Below are 13,645 nucleotides of genomic sequence, written 5' to 3'. Positions count from 1 at the left end.
TTCCATCAAAATAAAAATATATAAATCGTATCTTTTTGCGTTTATAGGTTGGACCCAATGAATTCGGTTCCTCTTATTTCTCTTTCTTCGACGATAAAGTAACCACAACGCTATAATTTGATTTCGCTCCATATACATTTTATTCTACGAAATTATATTTAGTTTTATAGGGCAAAAGACTCGGTGAAGACTGCAGTAGGGCGGCCGTCACGTCTTGTGTGAAACTATCTAAAAACAACGTTTAAAACGAGGGGAACAACATTTAAAAACTAGTGGATGACGGAGGGTCTTCCAAATTTTGTACATGAAAAACATAGATTTTAATGTTTGAAATAAACTATTATAAATGGGAAATAAGCCACAATTTAACTAAAAAATTATTTTATTAACGTTTCGACGCCCAAATCGGATGTCGAAACGTTAATTAAATCATTTTTTAGTTAAATTGTGGCTTATTTTCCATTTAGAATAGTTTATTACATAAATTGTATGAGCTAATTAGATGAGCTAATCCAAGATCCCACAAATAACTTAGTTGAACAACGATTGTAAAAACAAATTAAGACTTTTAATTAAAAACATAAGAAATAATAACTAACAAAATAAAAATTGCAAATGAATTAAATACGCATTACAGTACATTAGGACAAAAGTATGGACAAAAAATACCCATTTGTAATAATACATCGTAATGATACATATCAGACATCGTATCATGTACCTACCTCAGCCACAAAGTGTAAATAAAAATAATATACCAAACACCACAGCAAAATATCTTCGTGCGACTTAATTCTAATTGTGTGAAAAGGACAAGTGCGTCAAAACTACCGCACGAGAAAACCCTCGCACGTTCAAAATTCTTATAATGTGAAATAGCGCTTATGTAAATAAAGACAGCATCAGCAATTATTTGTTTATCAACTATAAAATAAAAAATTATTACATTGCGTTTCTCTTGTTTCTTATCTCTAGGAACACACCTTCACAAAAACTGTTAATATTTAAGTAATGTAAAACAATAAAAAAAATTAATAAAATTATAAATATTCATAAAAAATTTAACATATTATGTAGATTTATGTACGTTTGAGTTATTTCTCAACGTTTTTCCTCAAGCCACTGAAGGGTTTATTGACCTCGAGGTAAGCGTTATATACAGTGTGTCAATTTGAAAAGGTACCACCCACTAGAATTTGGTCCCTACAAAAAATTTAAAAATATGCAAACACACGTCAAATTTATTTGTGAGGGGATATTTTGTAGACCAGTTTGCAACTAAATTACATCAACCCTCTAGCGGGGGCGGACACAACCTCCAAAATTTTTAATGGAAAGGGGGGTCGAGTGATACCTCATTTTAAAGGTCGTTCAAGCAACTTTTCAAAAATATCACATACATTATATTTTTTTCAGTACTTTTGGAAAAATCTTGGGCTGAATACTCCAAAAAAATTTTTGTAATTTGGAACTCGTTACTTAATATGCTTACGGTTTTGATTGATTTTTTCAAAAATATTCCAAAAAATACTCAAAATACTCCAATATTAAAAAAAAATTCAATTTTGAGTTCAATACTCCAAAAAAAATTTTGGAGTTCTGAACTCGAAACATAATATCTTTAGGTACGGTGTCACTTGATTTTTACAAAAGCACGAAAACGAAATGTAATGTATGTGGTATTTTTGAAAATGTGGTTAAACTCGATACTTAATATATTTACGGTTTTACTAGATGTTTCCAAAAATACTCCAAAAAATACACAAAATAGGTACTGCAATACTTAAAAAAATTTCAATTTGAAGTTCAATAAAAAAAATTTTGGGGTTCTGAACTCGATATTTAAATCTATACAATCTCACTTGATTTTTCCAAAAGTAATGAAAAGAAATATGAATGTGGTATTTTTGAAAAGGTGGTTGAACGATCTTTAAAATTAGGTATCACTCAACCCCCCTTTCCAATCAAGATTTTGGGGGTTGTGTTTGCCCCCTCTAGAGGATTGATGTAGTTGAAAACTGGTCTACAAAATGTGCTTCCCTCAAATAAATGTGATGTGCTTTTTCAATTTTTTAAATTTTTTATAGGAATCAAATTATAGAAGGTGGCCCCTTTTCAAATTGACACACTGTATACATTTTCTAGTTAAATATTAAATATCGTTGCTTGTGAATACGCAAATGTATAACATTATAAAATTAGTAAACTAGTGAAGCAAGAAACCCATTATGAACGACCGGCACGGCACAGCCCGGCACGGCACAGCACAGGCCGGCACGTCCAAAAACCCATTTGTAACGGCTGGCACGGCACGGCACCGGAAAAATGATCATATATTTTAAAAACTATCGTAAAATAAAAGTTTTTAAAATACATACACTACACAATTTTAATGAATATGCATCATATTAAAAAAACGAATTCATGGTTAAAAGATAATGTACGTACCTGTCCATTGATCAAAATTTTCGGATATTTGTACCCATGTATTGTCCTTTTTCTTACTATCATGATAACTTGAGTCCGATGCATCATACAAAAATGGGTATTCTCTGACACTCTCTATGAAAAGTTCTTCCATTTTATTTTATTTCAAAAGAAAAAACGCGCTTTCAATTAAAAAATCAACAATATATCTGCTTATTACCAACAATTATGACGCACTGGCGCCGACTGGCCGTTCATGCCGTTCGACTTCAGCAAGAAACCCATTATGAACGCCCGGCACGGCACAGCCCGGCACGGCACAGCCCGGCACGGCACAGCACAGGCCGGCACGTCCAAAAACCCATTTGTAACGGCCGGCACGGCACGGCACCGGAAAAATGATCATATATTTTAAAAACTATCGTAAAATAAAAGTTTTTAAAATACATACACTACACAATTTTAATGAAGATGCATCATGTTAAAAAAACGAATTCATGATTAAAAGATAATGTACGTACCTGTCCATTGATCAAAATTTTCGGATATTTGTACCCATGTATTGTCCTTTTTCTTACTATCATGATAACTTGAGTCCGATGCATCATACAAAAATGGGTATTCTCTGACACTCTCAATGAAAAGTTCTTCCATATTATTTTATTTCAAAAGAAACAACGCGCTTTCGATTAAAAAATCAACAATATATCTGCTTATTATCAACAATTATGACGCACTGGCGCCGACTGGCCGTTCAGGCCGTTCGACTTCAGCAAGAAACCCATTATGAACGGCCGGCACGGCACAGCCCGGCCCGGCACAGGACAGTCCAAATTCATTTGTATAGTTTTAAATGCAACGTAACCCATTATGAGCGGCTGGCTCGGCCCGGCACAGGCCAGCACGCAAACGGAACGGCCAAAATTCTCCGAGGAGAATAAAATCCGTTGAAGTCGAACGGCCTGGACGGCCAGTCGGCGCCAGTGCGTCATAATTGGTAATAAGCAGATATATTGTTGATTTTTTAATTGAAAGCGCGTTATTTCTTTTGAAATAAAATAATATGGACGAACTTTTCATTGAGAGTGTCAGAGAATACCCATTTTTGTATGATGCATCGGACTTAAGTTATCATGATAGTAAGAAAAAGGACAATACATGGGTACAAATATCCGAAAATTTTTATCAATGGACAGGTACGTACATTATCTTTTAACCATGAATTCGTTTTTTTAACATGATGCATATTCTTTAAAATTGTGTAGTTTATGTCTTTTAAAAACTTTTATTTTACGATAGTTTTTAAAATATATGATCATTTTTCCGGTGCCGTGCCGTGCCAGCCGTTACAAATGGGTTTTTGAACGTGCCGGCCTGTGCTGTGCCGTGCCGGGCTGTGCCGTGCTGGGCGTTCATAATGGGTTTCTTGCTTTCAACGGATTTTATTCTCCTCGGAGAATTTTGGCTGTTCCGTTTGCGTGCTGGCCTGTGCCGGGCCGAGCGGGCCGAGCCGGCCGCTCATAATGGGTTACGTTGCATTTAAAACTATACAAATGAATTTGGACTGTCCTGTGCCGGGCCGGGCTTTTAGTTTTTAAAAGCCGGTTTCTTGCTTTTAGTCTCAAGTGAGAACAGAACACTTTTTATATTTTACACTTTAACTGCAATATATGAGTACCTATAATAACACATTATAAATATGTTTCAAAAGTTATGCATCACGTAAAATTATGCCCATTTTCATAGTTGATTTTTTTATGAACAGATGAACGGATTCTGCTAATTTTTTTATTGTTTTAGATTTTCCTTTGGTCATTAAATCCTTTGGCAAATGTTTACTCAAACTTCTTTTTTGTACTTAAGCCGGGTGGAAGAACAGAATATTTTACTTATGTAAGTTATGTAAGTTTAAGACACTCTGTAGGGAGGACAAGGTACAAGCATTGTTTATACAAGTCTGTTATAGTTATCTGGTTAATCTGGTCTGTTATAGTTAATCTGGTCTAGTTATACAATGGTACAAGTGTGAGTATACATCGAAATCATATTATAGTCGTATAAGCATGTCGTCAGTTAAAACACACATTATAGAGTAATATCGTCTAGTTTCTTTGTTATTAAAGACATCAGAGAAATTAAAAAAAAAATAAAATATGAGACTACAACATTACTTCAATGTATCAATGGTACCTTCGTACCATTTCCTCCCTACAGGGTGTCTCAAACTTTTGTTTCAGTTAAAACACATGTTAAACAATAAAACCGTATATATTCTTTGTTTCTAAAGATATCAGGGACATTCAGAACACAAAATGTTCACAAAACATAAGACTACAATACCATTTCGATTTATACCCATACTTATACCTCGTCCACGCTACAGGATGTCTCAAATTTAACATAAAAAAACATTTTTTTCTTTCACCCGGTATAAGTTCAAAAAAGAAGTTTTTTTGACCAAATCCGTACTTACTCTTAAGCAAATTCTACCTTCAACCATCACAGAGCCTCCGTTAAACAATCTCGTCTCTTTTTATGTTGCGCTGTGCATACCCTTCACTTGGTCGACAAATAACTCTTAAGGCGGTTTGACATTACTAGTGAATAACGAACGTGGCTCACGCTTACGTATTTTGCCCGTGCTATTGTTAGATATTTTATTATCTATTTTCAAACTCGAGCAGTACATTTGTATCTATGCATTGCATAAATACAAATGTACTGCTGGAGTTTGAATAGATGATAAAATATCTAACAATAGCACGGGCAAAATACGTAAGCGTGAGCCACGTTCGTTATTCACTAGTAATGTCAACCCGCCTTTAAGGAGCCGACCAGAATTGTTAACATTATATGCCTTTCCGTTTTTAAAGATTTGTTAAGTGTTTTTTTATTTTAATTTAGTTTTGTTTCAGTTAAAACACGCCATGTTAAAAAATAAAAGCGTATATATTCTTTGTTTCTAAAGATATCAGGGACATTCAAAACACAAAATGTTTACAAAAGACTACAATATCATTTCGATTTATACCCATACTTATACCTCGTCCACGCTACAGGATGTCTCAAATTTAACATAACAAAAACATTTTTTGTCTTTCACCCTGTATAAGTTCAAAAAAGAAGTTTGAGTAAACCTTTTCTCAACTGTGTAAATATCAAAGAAAAATAAAAAAAAAAATAAAATTAGCGGAGTGGGTTAATATTTTCACGAAAAAATCAACTCTGAAAATGACCATATAGCATAACTTTGAAACTATGTGTATTTTAGCAGCCAACTTTGGAATTGTTCATGTATTTCATTAAAACAAAAGTAATATAATGATTAAATTAAAGTTATTGAATTCCTTTTTTAGACGTACCATTGGACAAACAAAGGATTAGTTCTGTCTGCATTTTTTTGGGGGATGATTATTCCTGCTGTAGCTGCTGGATGGTTAGCAACTAGGTATGGAGCAAAACGTTTTTTACTCTGTGCGATGATGATCAACTCTGTGGTTGGTTGTCTTATTCCAACATTAGCAGCATTTGGATCTATATGGGTAATTATTTGTAGAGGCATACAAGGATTTTGTAATGGATTCGTCCTTCCGTCTTTGTATGCTTTATTTGGGAAATGGATTCCAGCTTATGAACGAAGTAGATGTATGGGATTTATTTATTCTGGTATGTAAGTCTGAAATAAATATGAACAAAATTGTTAAGGCAAAAGTTGTGTCATAGATAGGCTCATAGATTTTATATTATATTTTTCAAAAAACCTTTTTACCACGTAGTGGTGTACGGCGATAATACATTATATTATGTTAACATTACATTATATTACAATACAAAAACAACTTAATCTTAAATTTAACTAATAACTGTTATACTTTTATATTATGTACAAATTTGACCCATTACTTCTTATTTCAAGCCAGCCTCCTTGCTTCTATCCACGTTGTTCCCCTTTTCTCGAATATTTTGCCTAGTAATTATCCCATGTTTGTTGTGGTCTACCTTTCTTCTTTCTTCTTTGCGTTTTTGCCTGCCAAATTTTTTTCACCGGTTTGTCTGATCCATTCTCTGAAGATGACCCCACCAACTGAGTTGCCTTCTCTCTATAAATTCTAAAGTTGACTGTGTTTCCAAATCTTCTCTTATTTGAGTGTTCCGTAGTCTATCTCTGTTGCTAACTCCTCGAACTCGTCTAAGGCCTAAGGTATTTCATTTCTACTGCCTGTATTTTACTCTTTTGTCGTTCTGTTAGTACCCATCACTCGCAACCAAAATACAGGTCTATACAGGGTGAGGCAAATAAAGGGCCTATTAGAAATATCTCGAGAACTAAAGGCAACAGAATCATGAAATTTGGAATAAAGGGGTTTTGAAGGATGATCTATTAAATGAAAATATTTTCATCTCTTTTCAACTTCCGGTTATACCGGAAGTTGCTTATAACTTCGTTTTTTTTAATGGGACACCCTGTATATTTTTACCTTTTTGGATTCTCTTCGATGTCTTCTTTCTTAAAATATGAGGTTTTGTAATATTATACAGGGTATTTTAAAAGATAATTACGTTTTTTTATTAATTTCGTAGCAAAATTAACACCCTGTAGAATTGTAGTAGTTTGACACATCTGAAACTCTACTTACGTTCAAATGATTTTTAATATACTCTACTATTGTTAAGAATCATTAGTATAGCTAAATTTTTAATTTTAGTATACAGGGTTGGTCGAAACTCGGAATAAGTATTTTCTGAGTTTTCTTAAATAGAACACCCTGTATTTTAGTATTGTAATGAAATGATATTTTATGGTACTTTTTTATTTCTTAAGCATTCCCTATACCTAACTGCTTTAATTTGTGCTTAATTGTTAATCGCACCAACAATCTTAACCACGTAGGTATTTTGATAGCTAAACCATTATTGGTAATTTTAAGGACCAGTCTGGATTATTATGTATTTATTTCTGAAAAGTTATTTGGGATTGAATATTTTCACGGCCAACGTAATAAAATTTTACGTATTTTTTGTTGCAATTAATGTTTAGCTTGAATCACCAATAACTCACAAATTAAAGCAGTTAGGTATAGGGAATGCTTAAGAAGTAAAAAAGTACTATAAAATATCATTCCATTACAATACAAAAATACAGGGTGTTCCATTTAAGAAAACTCAGAAAATACTCATTCCGAGTTTCGACGAACCCTGTATACTAAAATTAAAAATTTAGCTATACTAATGATTCTTAATAGTAGAGTATACTAAAAATCATTTAAACGTAAGTAGAGTTTTAGATCTCAAACTACTACAATTCTACAGGGTGTGAATATTGCTACGAAATTAATAAAAAAAACGTAATTATCTTTTAAAATACCCTGCATAATATTACAAAACCTCTTATTTTAAGAAAGAAGACATCGAAGAGAATCCAAAAATGTAAAAATATACAGGGTGTCCTATTTAAAAAACGAAGTTATAAGCAACTTCCGGTATAACCGGAAGTTGCAAAGAGATGAAAATATTTTCATTTAATAGATCATCCTTCAAAACCCCTTTAATCCAATTTTCATTATTCTGTTGCCTTTAGTTCTCGAGATATTTCTAATAGGCCAGTTATCTGCCTCACCCTATATATTGACTTGAACAGTTAATTTTTGTTTTTCGTGCTATTTCTTTTTTATTTATGAACGTATAGACGAGGGCATTTAGCACAAAATAAATAAATTTTTAAATACAGCACCTACAGACTTGCAGTTTTTTGCATTATGTTCAGGATGACGTCAGGAAAAAAGTCTACTATTCAAAAATGGGTGGAAATGCATAATTGCACTATAAAGTGCATAAAATGCATCCAAAATTGCATAAATATAAAAATAAAGTAAAAATCAGTATACTAAGGAACCAAATTTATTATTTGGGGGATTTTTGGGGTCACTGAATACGATTACGCAATCAGAACAGACCCCCGGATCACCTGGTGCCCAAGGCCAGTGCAAGACACGTCATCTTCAGGAGTTTCGATGGTTTTCGGCATTAAATCGATGCAAACGGGTTACTAACCGGTTTTAGGGGTCGCTAAATACGAATATGATATCAGAATTTGCCTCCGGAGTACCTGGTGCCCAGGGTCGCTATTAAGGCACGTCATCTTCTGGAATTTCAAGGGATTTCGGCACTAAATTGATGCAACTGGACTATTCGGGGGATTTTTGAGGTGGTTAAATACGAATATGCCATCAGAACAGACCTCTGGATCACCTGGTGCCCAAGGTCACTGCAAGGCACGTCATCTTCTAGACTTTCGAGGGCTTTAGGTATTAATTTACTCGGGGATTTTTGAGGTCGCCAAAAACGAATATGCCATCAGAATAGACTACCGGATTACCTGGTGCCCAAGGTCACTGCAAGGGACGTCATCCTCTTCGAGTGCTTTCTGTATTAAATTGATGCAAACGGATTACTTACGGGTTTCTGGGGTCGCTAAACACGAATATGCCATCAGAATATTAAATTCATTTAGGAGTACCTAGTGCCCAGGATCTCTACTAAGGCACGTAATCTTCTGGAGTTTCGAGTGTTTTCGGCATTAAATTGATGTAAACGGATTACCCACGTGTTTTTTGGGGTCAATAAACACGAATATGATATCAGAAATGAACTCAGATGTACCTGGTGCCCAGGGTCGCTACTAGGGCACGTCATCTTCTCGGGTTTCGGGGGTTTTCGCCATTTAACTGATACAAATGGATTACTGGAGGGATTTTGGGGTCGCTAGACACGAATATGCCATCAGAATTGACCACCCGTGTACCTGGTGCCCAGGGTCGCTACTAAGGCACGTCATCTTCTGGGCTTTCGAGAGGTTTCGGCATTTAATTGATGCAAATGGATTACTGGAGGGTTTTTGAGGTCGCTTAACACGAATATGCCATCAGAACCGACCCCCTGTACACCTGGAGCCCAAGGTCACTGCAAGGGACGTCATCTTCTGGAGTTTCGAGGGATTTCGGTATTAAATTGATGCAAACGGATTACTTACGGGTTTTTGGGGTAGCTAAACACGAATATCCCATCATAATTGAACTTCGGAATGCCTGGTGCCCAGGGTCGCTACTAGGGCTCGTCATCTTCTAGGGTTTCGAGGGCTTTCGGCATTTAATTGATGCAAATGGACACTGGGGGGTTTTTGAGGTCGCTAAACACGAATATGCCATCACAACCGACCTCCTGTGCACCTGGTGCCCAAGGTCACTACAAGGGACGTCATCTTCTGAAGTTTTACGGAATTTTGGCATTAAATTGAAGAAAATAAATCACTCGGGGGTTCTTGAGGTCGGTAATTACTAACATGCCATCAAAACAGACCATCGTAGAACCTGGTGCTCAGGGTCACTGCAAGGGGCGTCATCCGCTAGGCGAGGTTTTCGGTACTATATTGATGCAAATAGATAACTTAAAAGTTTCTGGGGATGCTGAACACGAATACCTGATCAGAACAAACACCGGAGGACCTGGTGCCTAAGGCACGTCATCTTCTGGAGTTTCGAAAGTTTTAGGTACTCAATTGATGCAAACAAACTACTCACGGGTTTTTGGGGTTGCTAAACACAAATACGCCATCAGAAGAGATACCGGACCACCTGGGCTTAAGGCACGTTATCCTCTGGAGTTTTGAGGGTTTTTGACATTAAATAGATTCAAACAGATTACTCATGGGTTTTTGGGGTTGCTGAAGACAAATACGCCGCCAGAAAAACACCGGAGCATCTGGTGCCTAAGGTATAGCATCTTATGGAGTTTAGAAAAATTTTGGTACTAAATTGATGTAAACGAATTGCTCATGGGTTTTTGGGTTTGCGGAATACGAACTCTACTATGTTGATCTATTTATTTTTTTTATATGAGTGTTATTATGCGTTGACGTTATTAGTGATTACCGTAATCACAAGATACTCCAGAATTCCTCATGTAAGCCATATTCGTGTTCAACAACCCAAAAACCAAAAAGTAATCCATTTTTCATCAATCTAGTACCGAAAACTCTCGAAACTCCAAAAGATAACGTGCTTTATGCACTAGGTGCTTCGGTGTCTGTTCTGATGGTGTATTCGCGTTCAGCAACCTCAAAAACCTATGAGTAATCCGTTTGCATCAATTTAGTACCAAAGACTCTCGAAGCTCCAGAAGATGACGCACCTAGCAATAACCTTGGGCACCATATTCTCTGGCATTCGGTTCTGACAGCATATTCGTATTTAGTGACCTCAAGAACCCCTCAGTAATCCATTTGCATCAATTTAATGCCGAAATTTCTCGAAACTCCAGAAGATGACGTCCCTTGCAGTGACCTTGGGCTCCAGGTGCACATGGGTTCGGTTCTGATGGCATATTCGTGTTAAGCGGCCTCAAAAACCCTCCAGTAATCCATTTGAATCAATTAAATGCCGAAATCTCTCAAACTCCAGAAGAGGACGCCGCTTGCAGTGGCCTTGGGCTCCAGGTGCACAGGGAGTCGGTGTTGATGGCATATTCGTGTTTTGCGACCTCAAAAACCCGTAAGTAATCCGGTTGCATCAATTTGATAGTGAAAGCCCTCGAAACTCCAGAAGATGACGTCCCTTACAGTGGCCTTGGGCACCAGGTGATCTTAAGGTCTGTCCTGATGGCATCTTCGTGTTTAACCACCTCAAAAACCAACCGAGTAGTCCAGTTACATCAATTTAGTGCCGAAATCCCTCAAAACTCCAGAAGATGACGTGCCTTAGTAGCGACCCTGGGCACCAGGTACTCCGGAGGTCAATTCTGATATCATATTCATATTTAGCGACCCCTAAAACTCGTAATCCTTTTGCATCGATTTAATGCCGAAAACCATCGAAACTCCAGAAGATGACGTCTCTTGCCGTGACCTTGGGCACCAGGTGATCCGGGGATCAGTTCTGATAGCGTAATCGTATTCAGTGACCCCAAAAATCCCCCAAATAATAAATTTTGTTCCTTAGTATACTGATTTTGACTTTATTTTTATATTTATGCAATTTTGGATGCATTTTATGTATGCACTTTACAGTGCAATTATGCATTTCCACCCATTTTTGAATAGTAGATTTTTTTCCTGACGTCATCCTGAATATAATGCAAAAAACTGCAAGTCTCTAGGTGCTGTATTTAAAAATTTATTTATTCGGGTGTTTTTAGTGCTAAATGCCCTGGTCTAGTATTGCTTATTGCATAGTATAGATTTTAGATTGCAGTAATTATCGTACAGTAGCATTGATATATCACGCAACAACCTACTTCTAACCATCATCAATGAAAGACTAAAATCAATTCTCTAACCACAAATTGTCCAAGATCAACGCGGATTCGTTCCAGGTAGAGGATGCTACACTAAACTCGGCTTTGGAAAGGAAAGATAGTCGAAGTTAGTATGAAATTTGAAATAAAGTAAAGAAAGCATAGAATAGAAAGGGGGAAGGAAGAAGAATATAATAGAGCACCGGCTAAGTAAGCTCGAGAAACAAGAGACAAAAGAAGAAGGTGGGATTCGAGAGCGAGAAAAAGGAATAAATTAAATCAGATTTAAAAATGAATAACCATTTTCAATGTCGTTGCAACACGAAACTACACCCGCGCCATATTCTAGTCCAATCAGAGACTAAATCAGATTTATTTCTGAAATAATTTGGGCGTGAAAGAATGAGAGCTGAAAGGATAAAACAGAAAGTTAGATAAATAAAACCAGACAGAGATCCTGAACAAACCACAATGAGGGCGCCAGTCTTACTCTTCAGCAAAGTAACAAATTTGTGGATTAACTACTAAATTTCTTCTTCTTCTTCTTTTAACTTTATAAATAGGCTCAATGCCTGTTTTACTTCAGTTTTTAGCCTCAATTGACATTGTCTGACCATCTTTTCGTCGGTCGTCCCAATGATCTTCTTCCATTTGGCGATTTGTCTCTTGCTATTCGTACTATTCTATTTTCTGTCATTCTTTCTATGTGTTGATTCCATTCTATTTTTCTTCTTTTCGTCCACATCTTTATTTCTTCTATACCACATCTCGCTCGTATTTCCTCACTTCTTACTCTGTCTCTTAGAGTTTGGTTTGTTATTTTTCGTAAGACTTTCATTTCTGCTGTTTCCAGCAGTCTTTGTGTTTTCGCCGTATCTGCTCTTGTATACGTCATTATCAGTCTTATTGTTGATTTATATATCCTAGTTTTCGTTTCCATTGTGAGGTATTTGTTTCTCCAGATTGTGTTGTTGAGACATCTTGCTGCTCTGTTCGCCATGTTCACTTGTTTTTGTACCTCTTCTTCCACTTTTCCGTAGCTTGACAGTTTTATTCCCAAGTATTCTGTTTCCATCACTTGTTCTATTATTTTGTTGTTTACGACCAATTTATATCGTCTAGGTTCCGCTGATACCACTATCGATTAGGTTTTCTCTGTTGAGATCACCATGTTGTATATGAGAGTCGTGTCTTCGAATTCTTTAATTAATCTTTGTAGGTCATCTTCATTTTCGGCTGTTATTATTGCGTCGTCAGCGTAGCAAATTATCTTTATTTTCTTTTCTCCCATTCTATATCCTCTCCTTTTTTAACTTTCTTTATGATTTCATCCATTATCAGATTAATTATTAATGGGCTCAGCGAATCTCCTTGTCTAATGCCAGTTTCATACTTGATAGGTTGCGATAGTTTTCCCTTACATCTTACCATAGCTATGTTATCTTTATATATTTCTCAATGGTTTTTATTAAATCCAGTGATATTCCCTTTTCATAGAGTAAATGTATCGCGTCCCGAATTCTCACTCTATCAAACGCTTTACGACACGCGATACACCCATGTATCCTCATTTATGTATTCTATTTCAACTAGTTCTTTCATTTCGCTTCTTTTTTGTCTTATGAAGCGCCATACTAAATTTGATAATAGAAAATTTATATTGGTTTCTCCTAAAACAACTACCCTGTGAAGTGAAACTGGAAATTGATCTGTAATAAGCAAAACGAATTTTACTAAATTATTTTTTACAATTTTTACAAATACGATACAATTTACAAAAGAAAATATACAATGTTATAATGTGATACATATAGTTACTAAATAATTGATAATAAAAATCCTAGTAAAATTTGATGGTTTAAAAATAGAATAATCTATCAATTTTTGTGTTTGTACTGTTCATCCAAAGTTAAATAACCCAAAAATAAAT

The 13,645-nt window shown here is 35.7% G+C and overlaps 1 protein-coding gene across 2 annotated transcripts in view; it reads left to right on the top strand.

Annotated features, from left to right (window-relative positions):
• Positions 1 to 13,645, top strand: part of LOC126887899 (putative inorganic phosphate cotransporter) — a 98,542-nt gene that overhangs the window by 36,315 nt on the left and 48,582 nt on the right. For both annotated transcript variants that reach the window (XM_050655794.1, XM_050655793.1), the window contains exon 3: positions 5,784 to 6,093. In XM_050655794.1, the coding sequence (XP_050511751.1) occupies positions 5,784 to 6,093 (310 nt within the window). The remainder of the gene's footprint in view (positions 1 to 5,783; positions 6,094 to 13,645) is intronic.

The sequence above is a fragment of the Diabrotica virgifera genome, chromosome 7, assembly GCF_917563875.1.
Source record: "Diabrotica virgifera virgifera chromosome 7, PGI_DIABVI_V3a".
NCBI classification, from domain to species: Eukaryota; Metazoa; Arthropoda; class Insecta; order Coleoptera; family Chrysomelidae; genus Diabrotica; species Diabrotica virgifera.
Note: the sequence above shows the minus strand (reverse complement) of the source record. Positions and strands in the feature narration are given on the sequence as shown.